We start from the raw sequence: 21,621 nt of genomic DNA, 5'->3' as shown, positions 1-21,621 counted from the left end.
CACTTCACCCAGAGCCCTGAGGGGGGATGGGGAAGGAAAGCAGCATGTGGGCTCCAGCCTCCGTACCCGCAATGGATACCTCAACCTTACAAACACCGCCGACAGAAAGTGGGGTGAGAAGGGAGCATGCTGGGGGCCCTAGTATGGGCCCTCTTTTCTTCCAACCGACATAGTCAGCAGCTGCTGCTGACTAAAAACAGTGGAGCTATGCGTGGATGTCTGACCTCCTTCGCACAAAGCATGAAAACTGAGCAGCCGTGATCCCACGGGGGGTGTATAGGCAGAAGGGGAGGGGCCTTACACTTTTAAGTGTAATACTTTGTGTGGCCTCCGGAGGCAGTAGCTATACACCCAATTGTCTGGGTCTCCCAATAGAGCGACGAAGAAATAAACAAACACCATTCTTCTCACCTGTCCCGCGCTCCCTCGGCTCCTCACCTCTGCTTCTTGCTGTCTGCAGGCCGTGCCCCGGTGACTATCGCGGCCGGTGCAGGGACCGCAGCCACTGTCAGCGATTTATGTCAGATGAATGTTTTGCCGGCGCTGCGCGTGCACAGTCCTTGCTTCTGAGAACGCAGCGCCGGCAAAACACTCATCTAAAGTACAGACAGTGGCTGCGGCCCCTGCACCGGCCGCGATAGTGAACAGGGGCACGGGCCTGGGGCCGCACGAAGCAGCCTGATGGCCCGCATGCGGCTTGCGGGCCGCGTGTTTGAGACCCCTGCTCTAGTGGAAGCTGAATGTAAACGTCCACATATAATATACAGGTAGTCCTCGGGTTACAACGGTCTCGAGTTACATCATTTCGTGGTTACGACGCTTTATACGACGCTCTAGTCCAGTGCTGTACAGAGGAAAACGAGCCTTCTGCACGCCATAACACCCTTCATTATGGCTCCCAAACGTAAGCCAGACTCATCCGATACCGGCCCCAGTATCCCCAGCACCTTCTGCAGCTACCTCCCAAGCTAAGTGTTGCAGTACTGTACTGTTATTATGATACAGTACTGTATGAACGTATGGTCCGACTTACATCGAAATTCGGTTTACGACGCCGCGTAAGAACGGATCAACGTCATAAGTCGAGGACTACCTGTACATGTAGATCTTACATGCAGTAAATCCTTTGTACAACATATAAAACTGTAGTTTTAGGTCTTCCTCACCTTCCAGGAACTTGCAGGAACCTTCAGTCACCAAAAAAAAACCAAAAAAAACCCGCATCAGTCCTAAATAGAAGGCCATGCAAAGGGGGGAGGAGGGAGATGCAGCTGCCCTATCTTAGGATGTCAATTCAATATAAAATAGTAAAATTGATATATTTTCAGGTTTTGCCGACCTCGGAAATTTCTGGAGGAACTCTCAATAACTTATGTCAGTAAAGAGATGGGCACATGCAGAGTCCAGAGGCTCGGGTATCCACAATCCCTTCTTTATTACATTTTTGGTCAAATAAGCAGGGAAAAAAAAAAAAAAAAAATTCTTCAGTTTTTCCCGACAATCAAAAGTGTAAAAACTTGGCAGAGACTTTGTATGAAAATGTGTCGCTCACGGCAGGTAATAATAAAAAAAAACAGAAGGGCGGATGGTTCTCTAAAAGATCGGGGGCGATTTTGTAAAGAAAATGATAAGTAAATCAAAAGATTTCATACATTAAAAAGAAAAGAGACAAGGAAAAAAAAAATATTTTTGTTTTTTACTTCACCACATTCCCACTTATTCCACTTCCCAACCAAAAGAAAATTATTCTAACCCCCCGGGAGAATCTTAGGCACAAACTGCAGGAGAACTGTGCATTAAAGCTAGTGTTCTCTGTTATCATTTCGGTGTCCACTGAGCAGTTCAGCAGCCATCAAGTGCTTGATCGCACCCCACGGTACGGCACAAAGGTGGAGGGATAATCGGCAGCAGTTTGACAGTATATCAGATTCTCAGGGGGGCATACAGATCATCTATACATGTACTCTGGATAAGAGCATGGCGCTGGCTCGGTGGGCACGTGCCCAGAGTTGTGCCTTAATCTCACAGGCGTGACGGGCAGTAGAGGACAAATAATGCAGGAGTCAGAGCGATAGGGCGGCAGGACGTTTCGCTTTCAGGCACTGCTGCGATCTGGCTCCTGAGGTTTTGTCCAGTCCCTGGCGGAGTTACAACGCATCGAGAATGTTGTCGATCTTATTGACCAGCTCCTGGCGCCTGTTGGCGTGCTGCTTCTCGCTTTCGATGTAGCTGTCCTTCTTCAGCTTGCCGGCGACCAGCCGCTCAGCCTCGGAGGAGGACTTCACCACTATCTCCTTCACTTGGCTGTCCAGCTTCTGGATCTCTGCAACCTGGGAGTGGACACAAACCCCGAGGATGAATGTACAACATCAAATCCTGAAATACTCTGTGCTGCTCAGTGGCCCTTATTTTTCCTAGTCCCCTCCTATCTTATGACACTTGCACCACTACCTAAAATCAGCAACTTCTCTCCTTGAGGCCCCTTCACACATCCGTGTCTCCGGTACGGTCCGTTTTCACATGTACCGGAGATACCGACACGCGTATACAAAAAGACTGACCAGCACATCCAATAGGAATGAACAGGTGCAGCTGAAAAAACATTGCAACTACAAAACATATACAGCTGCACACTAAAATGCTGACAATGAATAAGTGAACTCTGGTATTGCATTATTGCTATAGGAAGAATTGAAAAAAAAGGAGGTGCTTAGCTTATGTATTGGCTAATGCATGTGAGCCCGATCACCAACGCCAAGGTAATCTCTGTATATCACGAACCTAACCTGAAATGACACTATCTGGGTAAAAAACATCCATGTCTGGGCAAAATGCCTCTATCTGGATTAAAACCTGTTTTTTTTTTTACCCAAATAGTGGCATTTCAGGTTAGGTTCCTGACATACAGAGATTACCTTGCCGTTGGTATCGAGAACCTAACCTGAAATGCCACTATCTGGGTAAAAAAAAAAAAACAACAGGTTTTAAACCAAATAGAGGCATTTTGCCCAGACATGGAGGTTTTTTTACCCAGATAGTGGCATTTCAGGTTAGGTTCCCGATATACAGAGATTACCTTGCCGTTGGTTACCGGGCTCACATGCATTGGCCAATACATAAGCTAAACAGCTCCTTTTTTCAAATATTCCTATAGCAGTAATGCAATGCCAGAATTGATTTATTGTTAGCATTTTAGTGTGCAGCTGTGTATGTTTGTAATGACACATGTAACCCATTAAAATCAATAGGTTTGTGCACACGTGAGTGTTTTCACATGGACCGCGTGAATTATACGTGTGTCCGTGTGCTCCACACGTAGACATGTCAGCTTTTCTCTGGCAGCACGGGTGTCACATGGACCGCACGTATGTGATCTGTGTGACATCAGTGTGACACGTACCGGAGAAAAACACATTTCTGTGAAATGAAGGGAATTTTGTTACTTACCGTAAATTCCTTTTCTTCTAGCTCCTATTGGGAGACCCAGACGATTGGGTGTATAGTACTGCCTCCGGAGGCCACACAAAGCATTACACTAAAAAGTGTAAGGCCCCTCCCCTTCTGGCTATACACCCCCAGTGGGATCACTGGCTCACCAGTTTTAGTGCAAAAGCAAGAAGGAGGAAAGCCAATAACTGGTTTAAACAAATTCACTCCGAAGTAACATCGGAGAACTGAAAACCGTTCAACATGAACAACATGTGTACCCGAAAAACAACCAAAAATCCCGAAGGACAACAGGGCGGGTGCTGGGTCTCCCAATAGGAGCTAGAAGAAAAGGAATTTACGGTAAGTAACAAAATTCCCTTCTTCGGCGCTCCATTGGGAGACCCAGACGATTGGGACGTCCAAAAGCTGTCCCTGGGTGGGTAAAGAAATACCTCATGTTAGAGCTGCAAAGACAGCCCTCCCCTACGGGGAGGCAACTGCCGCCTGCAGGACCCTTCTACCTAGGCTGGCGTCCGCCGAAGCATAGGTATGCACCTGATAATGTTTGGTGAAAGTGTGCAGACTCGACCAGGTAGCTGCCTGGCACACCTGTTGAGCCGTAGCCTGGTGTCGTAATGCCCAGGACGCACCCACGGCTCTGGTAGAATGGGCCTTCAGCCCTGATGGAACCGGAAGCCCAGCAGAACGGTAGGCTTCAAGAATTGGTTCTTTGATCCATCGAGCCAGGGTGGCCTTGGAAGCCTGCGACCCTTTGCGCTTACCAGCGACAAGGACAAAGAGTGCATCCGAGCGGCGCAGGGGCGCCGTGCGGGAAATGTAGATTCTGAGTGCTCTCACCAGATCCAACAAATGTAAATCCTTTTCATACCGATGAACTGCATGCGGATAAAAGGAAGGCAAGGAGATATCCTGATTAAGATGAAAAGAGGATACCACCTTAGGGAGGAACTCCTGAATGGGGCGCAGCACTACCTTGTCCTGGTGGAACACCAGGAAAGGAGCTTTGCATGACAGCGCTGCTAGTTCAGACACTCTCCGAAGAGACGTGACCGCTACCAGAAAGGCCACTTTCTGTGAGAGTCGACAAAGTGACACATCCCTCAGAGGCTCGAAGGGCGGCTTCTGGAGAGCAACAAGGACCTTGTTTAGATCCCACGGATCTAACGGCCGCCTGTACGGAGGTACGATATGACAAACCCCCTGCAGGAACGTGCGCACCTGAGAAAGTCGTGCTAGACGCTTCTGAAAAAACACGGATAGTGCCGAGACTTGCCCTTTAAGGGAGCCGAGCGACAAGCCCTTTTCCAACCCAGATTGCAGGAAGGAAAGAGACAGGTAACGCGAATGGCCAGGGGGATACTCCTTATGCAGAGCACCAGGATAAGAAAATCTTCCACGTTCTGTGGTAGATCTTAGCAGAAGTGGACTTCCTAGCCTGTCTCATGGTGGCAACGACCCCTTGGGATAATCCTGAAGACGCTAGGATCCAGGACTCAATGGCCACACAGTCAGGTTCAGGGCCGCAGAATTCCGATGGAAAAACGGCCCTTGGGACAGTAAGTCTGGACGGTCTGGTAGTGCCCACGGTTGGCCGACCGTGAGATGCCACAGATCCGGGTACCACGACCTCCTCGGCCAGTCTGGGGCGACGAGTATGACGCGGCCGCAATCGGATCTGATCTTGCGTAACACTCTGGGCAAGAGTGCCAGAGGTGGAAACACATAAGGGAGCCGGAACTGCGACCAATCTTGCACTAAGGCGTCTGCCGCCAGAGCTCTTTGATCGCGAGACCGCGCTATGAAGGTCGGGACCTTGTTGTTGTGCCGAGACGCCATTAGGTCGACGTCCGGCACCCCCCAGCGGCGGCAGATTTCCTGAAACACGTCCGGGTGAAGGGACCATTCCCCTGCGTCCATGCCCTGGCGACTGAGGAAGTCTGCTTCCCAGTTTTCTACGCCCGGGATGTGAACTGCTGATATGGTGGATGCTCTTTCCTCCACCCACATCAGAATCCGCCTGACTTCCTGGAAGGCTTGCCGACTGCGTGTCCCTCCTTGGTGGTTGATGTATGCCACCGCTGTGGAGTTGTCCGACTGAATTCGGATCTGCTTTCCTTCCAGCCACTGCTGGAAGGCTAATAGGGCAAGATACACTGCCCTGATTTCCAGAACATTGATCTGAAGTGTGGACTCCTGCTGAGTCCACGTCCCTTGAGCCCTGTGGTGGAGAAAAACTGCTCCCCACCCTGACAGACTCGCGTCTGTCGTGACCACTGCCCAGGATGGGGGCAGGAATGATCTTCCCTGTGATAATGAGGTGGGAAGAAGCCACCATTGCAGAGAGTCCTTGGCCGTCTGAGAAAGGGAGACTTTCCTGTCCAGGGAAGTTGTCTTCCCGTCCCATTGGCGGAAAATGTCCCATTGAAGTGGGCGCAGATGAAACTGCGCGAACGGGACTGCCTCCATTGCTGCCACCATCTTCCCTAGGAAGTGCATGAGGCGCCTTAAGGGGTGCGACCGACCCTGAAGGAGAGACTGCACCCCTGTCTGTAGTGACCGCTGCTTGTCCAGCGGAAGCTTCACTATCGCTGAGAGAGTATGAAACTCCATGCCAAGATACGTTAGTGATTGAGTCGGTGCCAGGTTTGACTTTGAAAAGTTGATGATCCACCCGAAAGTCTGGAGAGTCTCCAGCGCAACATTCAGGCTGTGTTGGCATGCCTCTTGAGAGGGTGCTTTGACAAGTAGATCGTCTAAGTAAGGGATCACCGAGTGTCCCTGGGAGTGCAAGACTGCTACCACTGCCGCCATGACCTTGGTGAACACCCGTGGGGCTGTCGCCAGACCAAATGGCAGGGCTACGAACTGGAGATGTTCGTCTCTTATCACGAAACGTAGAAAACGTTGGTGCTCTGTAGCAATCGGCACGTGGAGATAAGCATCCTTGATGTCTATTGATGCAAGGAAATCTCCTTGAGACATTGAGGCAATGACGGAGCGGAGGGATTCCATCCGGAACCGCCTGGCGTTCACATGCTTGTTGAGCAGCTTTAGGTCCAGAACAGGACGAAACGAGCCGTCCTTTTTTGGAACCACAAAGAGATTGGAGTAAAAACCTTGCCCTTGTTCCTGCAGAGGAACAGGGATCACCACTCCTTCTGCTTTTAGTGAGCACACCGCCTGCAGAAGGGCATCTGCTCGGTCGGGATGTGGGGAGGTTCTGAAGAACCGAGGCGGAGGACGAGAACTGAATTCTATCCTGTACCCGTGAGACAAAATGTCTGTTACCCACCGGTCTTTGACCTGTGGCAGCCAAATGTCGCAAAAGCGGGAGAGCCTGCCACCGACCGAGGATGCGGATGGATGAGGCCGAAAGTCATGAGGCAGCCGCCTTGGAAGCGGTTCCTCCGGTTGCTTTCTTGGGGCGTGAGTGAGCCCGCCAGGAATCTGAGCTCCTTTGCTCCTTCTGAGTCCCTTTGGACGAGGAGAATTGGGTCTTGCCGGAGCCTCGAAAGGACCGAAACCTCGACTGCCACTTCCTCTGTTGAGGTTTGCTTGATCTGGGCTGGGGTAAGGAGGAGTCTTTACCCTTGGATTGCTTAATGATTTCAGCCAATTGTTCACCAAACAGTCTATCTACAGATAGTGGCAAGCTGGTTAAACATTTTTTGGAAGCAGAATCCGCTTTCCATTCCTTTAACCACAAGGCTCTGCGCAAGACCACAGAGTTGGCAGACGCCATTGAGGTACGGCTCGTAGAGTCCAGGACAGCGTTGATAGCGTAAGTCGCAAACGCAGACATTTGCGAGGTTAGGGACGCTACTCGCGGCACTGCTGGACGTATGATAGAGTCCACCTGTGCCAGACCAGCTGAAATAGCTTGGAGTGCCCACACGGCCGCGAATGCTGGAGCAAACGACGCGCCGATAGCTTCATAGACAGACTTTAACCAAAGGTCCATCTGTCTGTCATTGGCATCTTTAAGTGAAGCCCCATCCTCCACTGCAACTATGGATCTAGCCGCAAGCCTGGAGATTGGGGGGTCCACCTTTGGACACTGGGTCCAGCGTTTGACCACGTCAGGGGGAAAGGGATAACGTGTATCCTTAAGACGTTTGGAGAAACGCTTGTCTGGGTAAGCATGGTGTTTCTGGACTGATTCTCTGAAGTCAGCGTGGTCCAGAAAAGTACTCAGTTTACGCTTGGGATACCTGAAATGGAACTTCTCCTGCTGTGCAGCTGCCTCCTCTGCTGAAGGGGCAGGGGGAGAAATTTCCAATAGACTATTGATGGCCCCTATAAGGTCATTTACCATGGCGTCACCATCAGGGGTATCCAGATTGAGAGCGGTTTCAGGATTAGACTCCTGATCACCCTCCTCTGTCTCATCATGTAGAGACTCTTCTCGCTGAGACCCTGACCCGCGTGATGACGTGGAGGGTCTCTCCCAGCGAGCACGCTTAGGCTGCCTGGGACTGTCATCTGAATCAGAGCCGTCAGGCTGAGATGCCTGGGACCCCCTTGAAGCACGGATTAACTCCAACTGAGGGGGACCGGGGAACATTGCCGCAGCAGTGTCCATGGACTGAGTAACTGGCCTGGCCTGCAAGGTCTCTAGGATTTTTGTCATAGTGACAGACATCCTGTCAGCAAAAACTGCAAACTCTGTCCCCGTCACCGGGACAGGGTTCACCGGCGACTCTGCCTGGGCCACTACCACCATAGACTCCGGCTGACGAAGTGGCACAGGGACCGAACATTGCACACAATGGGGGTCATTGTAACCTGCCGGTAGATCAGCCCCACAAGCGGCACAAGTAGCGCTCACAGCCTGTGTCTTGGCACCCTTGCGTTTTGCGGATGACATGTTGTCGTCTCCTCAGAGCAAGATAGGGTATACAGCCAAGAAGCGACCTTACAGTGCAATATATATATACATATATATATGGTATAGAGAAAAAAGGTACACCAAAATAACACTGTGGCACTAGTGGGGCCAGAACTAAAGTGCTGCTTACCGCCTGGCTAACGCGGGTGTGTGGTCGCCAGAAATCCCTTGTCTGGGTCTCCCAGAGCCTGTGTCCGTTCTCCAGCCAGACTGCATGTAGGAATGGCTGCCGGCGTCCTGTGGAGAGGGGCGGGCCCTGGGCGTGTGCAGACAAAGAGCGGGAAACCTGCGTCCCACTGTGCTCAGTGAGAGGGCTGGAGTATGTAAATAAGACTCCAGCCCTCGGCGCTGCTTAATCGTACAGCGTCTCTCCCTTGCCCTGATTGACAGGGTGGGGGCGGGAACGAAGCGGAGCTAGGCCGCAGAAGCCGGGGACTAAATTTATAAGCGACGCCGTCGTAAAAGCACGGTCGGCGCTAAGTCCCCGGCGCACTACAAGTCGCAGCCGCGCCGCCGCTCCAGGGGCGGCCGGCGCGGCAGTCCCCAACACATAAAGTCACTCAGAAAAACTGTAGTGACTGTAACCCCAGCGCGCAGCGCTACTGTCCCCGGCGCACTAGCACACCCAGCAAGTCTGGAATGTGCGCGGCCTGGTTGGGACACAGAGTACCTGAATGTCGCAGGGCCTTGTCCCTGAACGGTACCCAGCTCCGTATCCAGCAGGTTCCATGGGTCTGTGGATGGAGCCCGGCCTCAGGGCTTGGGGGCCGGTAAGATCCCACTTCCTCAGAGCCCCTCAGGGGGATGGGGAAGGAAAACAGCATGTGGGCTCCAGCCTCCGTACCCACAATGGGTACCTCAACCTTAACAAACACCGCCGACATAAAGTGGGGTGAGAAGGGAGCATGCTGGGGGCCCTATATGGGCCCTCTTTTCTTCCATCCGACATAGTCAGCAGCTGCTGCTGACTAAACAGTGGAGCTATGCGTGGATGTCTGACCTCCTTCGCACAAAGCAGAAAACTGGTGAGCCAGTGATCCCACTGGGGGTGTATAGCCAGAAGGGGAGGGGCCTTACACTTTTTAGTGTAATGCTTTGTGTGGCCTCCGGAGGCAGTACTATACACCCAATCGTCTGGGTCTCCCAATGGAGCGCCGAAGAAAAAATGATTTTCTATACTCACCTGTCTCCACTGCTGCTGTCACTTGCTTCCAACCCCGCTCATTATGCTCATTGCATATTCACTGCACCGAGGACCGGAAGCATGGCCGGAGACCGCAAAGCGGAAGACATCAGCACCACGGACAGGTGAGCATAAAGTTCCTGATCTCCGTGTATTATCACGGATAGCACACAGAGAACACTCGTGCCAAAATCATGGCACACAGAGGCCCATACGCACCTTTAACAAGTTCGTGCAAAATGTGTGGTTTTTCACGGACGTGTGAAAGAGGCCTGAAGGGGTAATCATGCATGTGGATGTGGGGGAGGGGGGGGGGGGGGAACTGGTCAGGCGTGGAGCTAATTTTTGGAAGAAGCAGCCATGTTTCTGCCATCCTGGCCTCACCTTGTCACACAGGTCAGATCCCTCGGCCTTCAGCTTGGACTGCAGAGACGCAATCTCATTTGTCAGGTTCTTGTGCTCGGTTTCCAGAGCTTTCTTCCCTATGTTGAGGGTGGAGATGTCCCGCGACTGCTTATATTTATTCACGGCTTCATCATAGTGACGGAAAATGCCGAGCCTCTTGTTGACCAGGGTCAGGATCTGCTCCGTGATGCAGGCCACTTTCATCCTGGCTTCAGCCGCAGGGTCCTGCACAGAAATAAAAGGGGTTTGCCAGGTGGATCTACAGAGGGTCTGTACAATTATTTGGGTAACAGAACACTACGTCTTTTTCTAAGTGACCCCTTCATTATCGAGGGTCCCACCAGAGACCTCATCCAGCTTTCCCGATTCTTCATATCACAGATACCCACCTTGGTGATGGAGAAGTCGAGCCGGACATAGATGATGACGGTGAAGAACAGGATGTAGAAGGCTCCGACCACCAGCAGAGGCTCCTGCAGCATCAGGATCTTATTGAAGGTGTAATGGACCACGACGTCCTGGATGTGCTGCTCCACCAGATTGTTCTTGTGAGCCACGATGACGGGTCGGCCAAAGGTGTCCAGATAGGTGTAGTGCAGCTCGTCCGGTGCGCGGTTCAGGTTGTAGGGGTTTTCTACGTCGATATTCCTGCAAATAATTTGACACGACCAGCTCAAGTAATGCGAGGACATCACTATGGGGCAGCCAGAAACCGCAACTACCTACAACACAGCACCGATGCCCCACCTGTTTAAAGGGGACGTTCAAGATCATATCAGGTGGGGTCTGACGCCTGACACCCCCCACCAATAGGCTGTATCTCCAACAGCGGCTTAGATGTTCACAGCGCCATATAATGTAGTGGCCAATCCTGGGTACTGCAGTGCAGCTTCATGGCTACCAAGAGTCAATTTGGCTACTATACAACTCAACACATTAAAAGGGGTACTCCCAGCTGATAAATTATGGCATTCAGCTAGGATATGCTATCATTACTGATAGGTACCCGCTCATTTCAGAGAATGAAGGGGAGCACTGCTGGGGTGGGTGCTGCCTCTTTAGGCCATGTGCCCACAGGAGTTTGTGCCTGCTGATATATCCGCAGGTATGTCCGCAGCTGCTCCCTGGAATACGCAGCTAGTTTGAAATTGTGGGATTCCAGCGAAATAGCTGCGGTAAACCTGCGGACATTCATGCGGCTTACCTGCCTCTATCTCCATAGTGGAGAGGCGGGAATTCCGCAGGTAATTCCGCAGAAAGAATTGACATGCAATCACGCATGGCTGCGGGACATCCGCAGCATGTTTCGGAGCCGCACATACCGCAGCATGGACACCGCACTCCCCATGTCCCATAAAATAACATGGGGAGTGTCTGTACTTGCTGAAACCTGCGGATTTATCTGGAAAAAATCCATGGATTTTCAGCAAATTAATCTGCAGGTTTAATCTCCCGTGGGCACATAGCCTTAAGTTTTTCCAGGCAGAATCTGTAAATGGGATGCGGCACCAAACTGGAGCTGCGGTGTCTGTGGGGGGGGTCCCCGATGTCAGAGCGCTCAGATTATAAAGTGTTGGCCCGTCCCAGTGATTCCCCATCACTTTATAATCCGTGACTGTCAGTGTATACGGCAGATAGCACAGCGATGCCTCCACCAGACACTTACTTTGCTCCTTCAGGGAGGATGATTTTCACAGTCAGAGAATCCACGACCTGCTCATCAAACACGTGATCAATGAACCTCATCTTCAGAGCGTACTGGTCGCCTGTGAGAGAATAAGGGGTCGGATATGATCTATTATTCCTGCCCAAACTACAAGCGCAGAATATGGAAAAGCTGCAGAGGGAGACGGCACCAGCAAAGCCGGCAAGGTAGAGACTACAATCGCTATCGGACTGAGCTAGGTTAGACGTGCACGGAGCAGACACTCACCCAGGTTGTACAGGTACTCATAACTTGGCAGGTTGTAACCAATCATATAATGGGTTTTCCACCCTCCGAAAAGAGGAAACCTGGGCCGGATCTCCATTTCCACAGAGTCGTCCAGGACCAGCAGATGGCTGGTGGAGATGTTCCCGATTTCATCCCTGTAGTAGACGTCTTGGGCAGCGGCCGGCAGAATGGTCTAATGGGAGGAAAGTGCTAATATAGAATATGGATTCTGCAAAGGGTTAATACCAGAGAGTTTATACTGTAGTTACAGGGGTATTCCCAGATTAGTAAGGACATATTGCTAAATGATCTGAAGGGGTACAACCTCCGGGCCCCTTAAGGATGCAAAAATTAAAAGAACTGTGGCCGCTTTTGTTTTTTCTCTGCAGAGGCATGTCCAGCGACTGATGCAGCGATCCTCCATCATAGTGAATGGGGACAGCCGAAGCCCCTTGTTCCCAGCGATCATTAAGGGATGACCTATCCTAACAATAGTCCATCACTTACAGCGATGAGGAGTACCCCTATAAGTATCGGAGCCACAGCCCCACTAATTTCCATCACAAAAGTGGTTTTTTTCCCCACTACCTTGAAGGATTTGACAGATGAAATGCCGCTGTCCGGCTGCCGCTGGTAATCATATCGGGAGAAGGGTCCCCTTAAATATGCTCCGGTGTGCTTTAAATCCACAGTCTCTTCTACGGCGATGTTACCCCAATGGGAGACCTCGATGACGCGGGTCATGCTGGTGATGGTGAGGAAGGGGCTATTGTTCTCGTAGTGAACCTTCATAACGTCCTGGAAAGACAAAAAAAAAAAAAAAAAGAGGGGTTAAGCAGTCATCTGATATCATGAATGTGAGATGTATTCTAGGGACCGACACGGCAACAGTACCCAAACTGGAGACTAAGCCACGTACAGTGCAGGTGTTATAGTAGCGATTTCCACACTTACGTGGCTCCACGCAGGGACGTCCTTAAAGGGACCGTACTCGATGGTGTCATCGGCTCGGGAGGGGTTGCCGAGCTTGGTGTAGCTCTCCACGTTCCGGGAGGAGAGTTTGACGCGGGTGGTTTGGGACGTGGTGGGGTACGGAGAGTAGAAGTAATGGCTGCCTTCAAAAGTCACAAACTGCTTCTCGGCCTGTGTGATCTGGGTGGGGTACGGGTGCAGGATGTGGGTGTACACCATCTCAATGAAGACCTTGATCTTGGATCCAGGAGACAGAGAATTTGGAAGCTGCACCGAGAATTGTTTACCGCTGGTGGAAAAAAACCCCCAAAAAAACAAAGAACATGATAAAGTAAAACGCATGTGCATGTTGTGTAAAAACAGATGCGTCACAGGAATCAGTCAAATGACGGATTCCGCCACCATAGGCATCCATTATAAAAATGACGGACGCTGAAGGAATCCTGCACATTGCATTTTTTTGACGCTCAGGGGGAAGCGCAGAAAAACGTTACATGCTGTCATCTTTCCTCCCGGCGGAAGCAACGCAGCGTCGGCCGGTGGATGCAAGGCAGGACCATCAGTCGCAATGCGTCGTCCATACAAGTCTATGGGAAGCAGCAGAATCCGTTAATGGATTTCGCTGTTTTCCAAAACGGCGGATTGCGACTGAAGGAAAAAACGCAAGCGTGAAGCTAGCCTAACAGCCATGTGCTCAAGACAATGTGTCACCTGTCCCCACGTCATCAATGCGAAATAAAACGTAACTGTGTTCTACCCGCTCTCATGCAAATATTTTGTGTTCTAAAATTTAGGATACCTTCAACCAAGAGGCCATCCCCCCCCCCCATAATGATATGAATGACACTGGAGGCCTATTATCTCTTAAAGTTCCCCTGGACTCTACATTTTTGTCCCAGACACAACCTCCTGACTGCACGGCAGAGCCCATCTGTATCTGCTAGGACCCAGGAGATCCTCAGTAGTTGCAATCACATGATTGTCAGGACGGGGTGGGGGGGGGGGGTGTCATGGCCGCCGTATGCACTGGATGATCCCGTGTATACAGCAACCAGGTGTGTTTCCACGGACGTGACATACATACATACATACATACATATATATATTCCGGAGTCTCACCTCTTGCCCTTCACCTTGCTTTCCCGCACTTCCAGGTAGCCGAACTCTTCATCCTCGGTCTTCACCTGTAACACAGGGATTAGATCACAGCGACAGCAGAAGCCCCTGCACTGATCGGACCCCTCCACAAACCTCCTGCCACTTTATATTGCGCTTTGTGTTTGATTCAGCCACATCTGCGCTTGCAGTCAGTGAACGGATCGTGTCTGGTGGACACAGGGGGGAGTGCTCGTTGCAGTGTATCAGGGCTGGATGCCGTTATTTAAAGGGAATCTGTCACCAGATTTTTGCCACCTAATCTGAGAGCAGCATAATGTAGGGGCAGAGATCCTGATTCCAGTGATGTGTCACTTAATGGGCTACTTAGTGTACTTTTCATAAAATTACAGTTTAATCAGCAGGAGATCATCATTTCAGGACTACCAGGTAGTCCAGCATATTCCTGAGCTCTGTATAACTGCTAGATCTGCAGCAGAGAAAATAGTGATTTTATCAAAATGACAGCACACAGCTCAGTAAGTGACATCGCTGGAATCAGGGTCTCTGTCTCTACATTATGCTGCTCTGAGATGGGGGAGCAAAAACCTGGTGACAGATTCCCCTTAAAGTGACGTTATTGCAAGAATACAGAGTGCAACAGCCTTCTGCACTTCAGCTTTTGTGACACTACAACTCCCAGCATGCCCCAACAGACCTTGAACTCCAGACGTTGGGCAATGAGCCACATTTGCAGATGAATTAACCCCTTAGTGCACAGCAACTGTATATGTCCAGCGCTGGCTCAGGAGCTGTTATACAACCGCCACCTTGAAAGTAACGGACACCCCGGTCCGGCTTGGTCCTTAAAAGGGTTAAAGGCTGTACGGTAAATTTCATAAGTAATCACCCCTTAATATGTTTAATCAAGCATCCTAACGGTGGTGTTAAACTACAATTCCCAGCATGCCCTCCCAGATCACATCTGTGTGGGGGGGGGGGGGGAAATCACATTTCTGCTACTGCAGGAATCAGCTTTGATAATGGGGGGGGGGGGGATGAATATTTATGCAATTCAAAATTTAAGCTTTGTGGTAAGTGCAAAAGTGTCTCTACCCAGAGGGGAGCTCAGGGGCTGTCAGGGAATGCTGGGAGTTGTAGTAGCTTAGATTACAGTGTCTGACAATAATAAATCTGCCTGATTTTAGGTCTGTCCCCGCCCCTCCTGCAGGGTGAGAGGCTCCCAGCACCCTGGATGATGAGGGTTGTAGTGGGCGGCTGCAGGCACGGGGCGGGCGGACTCCTCCTGGAGGCGAGCGCTGACGTGTCACAATCCTACAGAGCAGGAGGAGGAAGTGGCGGGGTCCTGAGCGCACATCCTCCAGGGCTGCCTCACTACACACCCAGCTCTGCTGCATCTGCATCCACAGACCTGTGCGACTGCCGAGTAATCACACAGATGTAGCAGAGCCGAGGGGATGTGACTGTTTATTGTGTGCACAGCACAATACAGACCCTGCAGTCCTATGTAAACCACATATCACTGGATAAACTCTGCTACACCGATACTCTAATAATGTGTCATACCGAATCAACTCGGCCTCGCGACAGTCCCGGTGGCGCGGCAAACTCAGCCCTGAAGCCACTGCGGCGGCGCGGCAAACTCAGCCCTGAAGCCACTGCGGCGGCGCGGCAAACTCAGCCCTGAAGCCACTGCGGCGGCGCGGCAAACTCAGCCCTGAAGCCACTGCGGCGGCGCGGCAAACTCAGCCCTGAAGCCACTGCGGAGGCGCGGCAAACTCAGCCCTGAAGCCACTGCGGAGGCGCGGCAAACTCAGCCCTGAAGCCACTGCGGAGGCGCGGCAAACTCAGCCCTGAAGCCACTGCGGCGGCGCGGCAAACTCAGCCCTGAAGCCACTGCGGCGGCGCGGCAAACTCAGCCCTGAAGCCACTGCGGCGGCGCGGCAAACTCAGCCCTGAAGCCACTGCGGCGGCGCGGCAAACTCAGCCCTGAAGCCACTGCGGCGGCGCGGCAAACTCAGCCCTGAAGCCACTGCGGCGGCGCGGCAAACTCAGCCCTGAAGCCACTGCGGCGGCGCGGCAAACTCAGCCCTGAAGCCACTGCGGCGGCGCGGCAAACTCAGCCCTGAAGCCACTGCGGCGGCGCGGCAAACTCAGCCCTGAAGCCACTGCGGCGGCGCGGCAAACTCAGCCCTGAAGCCACTGCGGCGGCGCGGCAAACTCAGCCCTGAAGCCACTGCGGCGGCGCGGCAAACTCAGCCCTGAAGCCACTGCGGCGGCGCGGCAAACTCAGCCCTGAAGCCACTGCGGCGGCGCGGCAAACTCAGCCCTGAAGCCACTGCGGCGGCGCGGCAAACTCAGCCCTGAAGCCACTGCGGCGGCGCGGCAAACTCAGCCCTGAAGCCACTGCGGCGGCGCGGCAAACTCAACCCTGAAGCCACTGCGGCGGCGCGGCAAACTCAACCCTGAAGCCACTGCGGCGGCACGACAAACTCAGCCCTGAAGCCACTGCGGCGGCACGACAAACTCAACCCGGCGCCACGACAAACTCAACCCGGCGCCACGACAAACTCAACCCGGCGCCACGACAAACTCAACCCGGCGCCACGACAAACTCAACCCAGCAGCACGACAAACTCAACCCAGCAGCACGACAAACTCAACCCAGCAGCACGACAAACTCAACCCAGCAGCACGACAAACTCAACCCAGCAGCACGACAAACTCAACCCAGCAGCACGACAAACTCAACCCAGCAGCACGACAAACTCAACCCAGCAGCACGACAAACTCAACCCAGCAGCACGACAAACTCAACCCAGCAGCACGACAAACTCAACCCAGCAGCACGACAAACTCAACCCAGCAGCACGACAAACTCAACCCAGCAGCACGACAAACTCAACCCTACACCACTCCGCCGCCATGACAAACTCAACCGGGCGCCACTCCGCCAGCACGACAAACTCAACCCTACGCCACTCCGGCGGCGCGACAAACTCAACCCTACGCCACTCCGGCGGCGCGACAAACTCAACCCTACGCCACTCCGGCGGCGCGACAAACTCAACCCCGCGCCAATCTGGCAGCACGACAAACTCAATCCTGTGCCACTTTGGCGGCACGACAAACAACCCTGCGCCACCACACATTCAGCCCTGCGACAGTCCGGTGGCGCGACAAACTCAACTCAACCTTACATCTGTGTGCCAGTGCTATAAGCGCCAGCACCTCACCATGGTCATACAGGTAGCGCAGTGACAGCACACTCAGCTCTGCTACATCCAGTGTGATCAGACAGGAAGTGTAGATATAAACACTCGGCTGTGCTGCATCTGCCGTCCTCGCTGTAAATGGCGCACCCTCCACTGTGTGACAGGATTAATCCCGCGCCGGGAATGCGGCATACTGACCCCCAGGAAGGCCAGGTGTCCGGCCAGCTCCGGCTCCAGGGCCACCAGGAAGGAGTGCGCGGCGGCCGGCCCCGGGTTGGACAGCTTCACCTCGGCCGTCACTTTGGCGATGTGGCTGCTGAGATCCACACTGCGCTTCACGTCCTCATTGAGCAGCTCGTGCGCCCCGGAGACGGCGGTGGCGGCCAGAGAAAGCAGGAGGAGGAGGGCGGCGGAGAGCGCCATGACCGGAGAGCGGAGGATGGAGGCGGATAGACGAGACCCGCGGCCTGGACGGCTCTGCTGCTGACGGCTCATTCATCCGCGGGAACAAGATGGCCGCCCAGGACCCCACTGCTGCCCAGCAACGGGAGGGTGACCGGGACACTGCCTGACAGGACGGAGCGGCCCCGAGCCCTCCTCTTCCCTGTACTGACAATATACACACTGTATTCAACGTATGATAACAACAGATAAACACGGCCATAGCCTGTCACACCGCGAGGCCGGGGCTGTGTGATAAATGTACGGATTGTAAACAGGCAGAGTGATGGACAGCTCAAAACAGAGAGAAGAGGAGCGTCCATAGCGACAGCAGCAGAGCTGATGTGTAAGAACGGGAGAGGCGGAGAAAACCGAGCACACCGGCACAGACACCGATATCACACCGGGGGTAGACACCGAGCATTCATCTATAGCACAGACCGCTATGATCACTGTGTACGTACAGCACTTATCCAGGATTATACTCCAGAGCTGCACTCATTATTCTGCTGGTGCAGTCGCTGTGTACATACATTACATTACTGATCCTGTATTATACTCCAGAGCTGCACTCACTATTCTGCTGGTGCAGTCACTGTGTACATACATTACATTACTGATCCTGTACTGATCCTGAGTTACATCCTGTATTATACTCCAGAGCTGCACTCACTATTCTGCTGGTGCAGTCACTGTGTACATACATTACATTACTTATCCTGTACTGCTCCTGAGTTACATCCTGTATTATTCCCCAGAGCTGCACTCAGTATTCTGCTGGTGGAGTCACTGTGCACATACATTACATTACTGATCCTGTACTGATCCTGAATTACCTCCTGTATTATACTCCAGAGCTGCACTCACTATTCTGCTGGTGCAGTCACTGTGTACATACATTACATTACTTATCCTGTACTGATCCTGCGTTTCATCCTGTATTATACTCCAGAGCTGCACTCACTATTCTGCTGGTGCAGTCACTGTGTACATACATTACATTACTTATCCTGTACTGATCCTGCGTTTCATCCTGTATTATACTTCAGAGCTGCACTCACTATTCTGCTGGTGCAGTCACTATGTACATACCTTATATTACTTATCCAGCACTGATCCTGGAGTTACCACCTATATTATACACCAGAGCTGCACTCACTATTCTGCTGGTACAGTCGCTGTGTACATACATTACATTACTTATCCTGTACTGATCCTGAGTTACATCCTGTATTATATTCCAGAGCTGCACTCACTATTCTGCTGGTGCAGTCACTGTGTACATACATTACATTACTTATCCTGTACTGATCCTGAGTTACATCCTGTATTAGGCTATGTGCGCACGTTGCGTTCTGCTGTGACAAATATTCTGCAGCGTTTTGTCACTGCATGTGCGTTTTGGATACATTTTGGATGCAGAATTCATGCGTTCTGGATGCTTGCTCTACCATAGACAGAGAGGGAAAAGCATCCAAAATGCACAAAAGAAGTGACATGTTGATTTTTTTGAACGCATTGATTTTTTAAAAAAATTGGCATCCAAAACGCAACGTGTGCATGCAATTTCCTGACTTCTCATAGACTTTGCTGAGGAAGCAGAACGCATGAGTTTACGCTGCAGATTAAAACGCTGCGTAAACGCATGAAAAAACGCAACGTGCGCACACAGCCTTATACTCCAGAGCTGCACTCACTATTCAACCAGCGGAATCACTGTATATATACACATGCAAAGACAAAATTATTGGTCCCTTCTGGTAAAGTAAGAAAACCCCACAATTGTCATTGAGATACCTTGAAACTGACAGCATTTATTTTAAATTAAAATTTACCTAATAACATCCAATGAGAATCAGATTTTTGCTTTTGAATTTTGGAAAAAAATAACCAATCAAACAAAAAAAAAACGAATGAAAATGTCCTGGACATAAATGGAGGTTTCCCTAGAAACGATTGAATAAATTTGACCCTATGGACATGATAGACTAAGGAGCGACCTGTAATCAGCATCACAAGTGTCTACAGCCCTGTGATCAGTCAGGTGAAAAGTAGTCATTGTGCTGTTTGGTATCATGGTGAGTTCCACACTGAACATGGAGACAACAAAATATCAGATTAAGGAACCATCGTTTTTCTCCAGGACATTCTCATCAGTTCAGAACAACCGCTTTTATGATTTACTCTCTGAATCAAATAATTTTTCACAAACTGCATACTTCCCATTAATATACATGTTTCTTTATTGCACTTTTGCTCCATCTCTTTCTGCCCCTCTGTGCACAGACCTGAATACACGTCTTATTATCTGCTAAAACTACATTTCCCAGCAGCACCCTGCTTCTCCTTAGTGCTGTAGACCCCTTTTCTGTGTGTTCCTGACTAGCCCCACTTCTCTGGGTTATCATCAAGGTAATCTAAGTGTAAAATTCACCTTATGCTTCAGTGCACTGCCTTGCTGATTTTATCTTCTGCCATCTGCATCATTATAGCTGTGGTGTGGTTTTACATCACTAGCTGCTTATAGCAAAGCTTTTACTCTCCTACCCTCTATAACAGCAGTGTGACGTTAAAACTATTGCCTGCTGCTGCTGACAGATCAGTTTTGTGAAACTGAAACTAATGCTGTATTGATACATATGGTAGAAGATAATCCTCTATCATATGGACCAATAGTGTAATATTTGAAATTTCACATCACTGGTCTCTCTGCATCAGGGAAAAAAAAACACAGCTCAAATAACTTTACCCCTAGTATACAGCTCCATCCTCGAGTATATCTTTCCTTTCAGCCCCTCCATTCAAAGCCAAATCATACAGCAAATCACTCCTCTCAGCCCTGTACAGAGTCTTCTCCTGCAGTATATCTCTTATCAGCCCCCGTACACAGCCCCCCTCCTGTAGTATATCTCTCCTCTCAGCCCCTCTATACACAGCCCCATCCTGCCTGCAGTGTATCTCTCTTATCAGCCCCTCTATTCAGAGCCCCCTCCTGCAGTATATCTCTCTTATTAGCCCCTCTATACAGAGCCCTATCCTGCAGTATATCTCTCTTATCAGCCTCTCTATATACAGCCCATCCTGCAGTGTATCTCTCTTATCAGCCCCTCTATACAGAGCCCCCTCCTGCAGTGTATCTCTCTTATCAGCCCCTCTATACAGAGCCCCCTCCTGCAGTATATCTCTCTTATCAGCCCCTCTATTCAGAGCCCCCTCCTGTAGTATATCTCTCTTATCAGCCCCTCTATACACAGCCCCATCCTGGAGTATATCTCTCTTATCCGCCCCTCTGTACACAGCCCTATCCTGCAGTGTATCTCTCTTATCATCCCCTCAATACACAGCCCCATCCTGCAGTATAGCTCTCTTATCAGCCCCTCTATACACAGCCCCATCCTGCAGTGTATCTCTCTTATCAGCCCCTCTATACAGAGCCCCCTCCTGCAGTGTATCTCTCTTATCAGCCCCTCTATACAGAGCCCCCTCCTGCAGTATATCTCTCTTATCAGCCCCTCTATTCAGAGCCCCCTCCTGTAGTATATCTCTCTTATCAGCCCCTCTATACACAGCCCCATCCTGGAGTATATCTCTCTTATCCGCCCCTCTGTACACAGCCCTATCCTGCAGTGTATCTCTCTTATCATCCCCTCAATACACAGCCCCATCCTGCAGTATAGCTCTCTTATCAGCCCCTCTATACACAGCCCCATCCTGCAGTATATCTCTCTTATCAGCCCCTCTATAGACAGCCCCATCCTGCAGTATATCTCTCTTATCAGCCCCTCTATACACAGCCCCATCCTGCAGTATGTCTATATTATCAGCCCCTCTATACAGAGCCCCCTCCTGCAGTATATCTCTCTTATCAGCCCCTCTATACACAGCCCCTTTCTGCAGTATATCTCTCTTATCAGGGCCTCTATACAGAGCCCCATCCTGCAGTATGTCTATATTATCAGCCCCTCTATACAGAGCCCCATCCTGCAGTGTATCTCTCTTATCAGCCCCACTATACAGA

At 51.2% G+C, this 21,621-nt stretch overlaps 1 protein-coding gene across 1 annotated transcript; it reads right to left on the bottom strand.

Annotated features, from left to right (window-relative positions):
- Positions 1-1,397: 1,397 nt before the first annotated feature.
- On the bottom strand, positions 1,398-17,689 carry RPN1 (ribophorin I). The gene is made up of 9 exons (XM_075321504.1): positions 17,361-17,689; positions 13,951-14,015; positions 12,814-13,120; positions 12,448-12,657; positions 11,860-12,052; positions 11,593-11,692; positions 10,316-10,574; positions 9,906-10,151; positions 1,398-2,330 (listed from the first exon to the last, which is right to left on the bottom strand). Exons 1-9 carry the CDS (start codon positions 17,655-17,657, stop codon positions 2,148-2,150), a joined length of 1,860 nt encoding a protein of 619 aa, XP_075177619.1. The 5' UTR covers positions 17,658-17,689; the 3' UTR covers positions 1,398-2,147.
- Positions 17,690-21,621: the final 3,932 nt, after the last annotated feature.

This window comes from Anomaloglossus baeobatrachus, chromosome 8, assembly GCF_048569485.1.
Source record: "Anomaloglossus baeobatrachus isolate aAnoBae1 chromosome 8, aAnoBae1.hap1, whole genome shotgun sequence".
Classification (NCBI taxonomy): domain Eukaryota; kingdom Metazoa; phylum Chordata; class Amphibia; order Anura; family Aromobatidae; genus Anomaloglossus; species Anomaloglossus baeobatrachus.
Note: the sequence above shows the minus strand (reverse complement) of the source record. Positions and strands in the feature narration are given on the sequence as shown.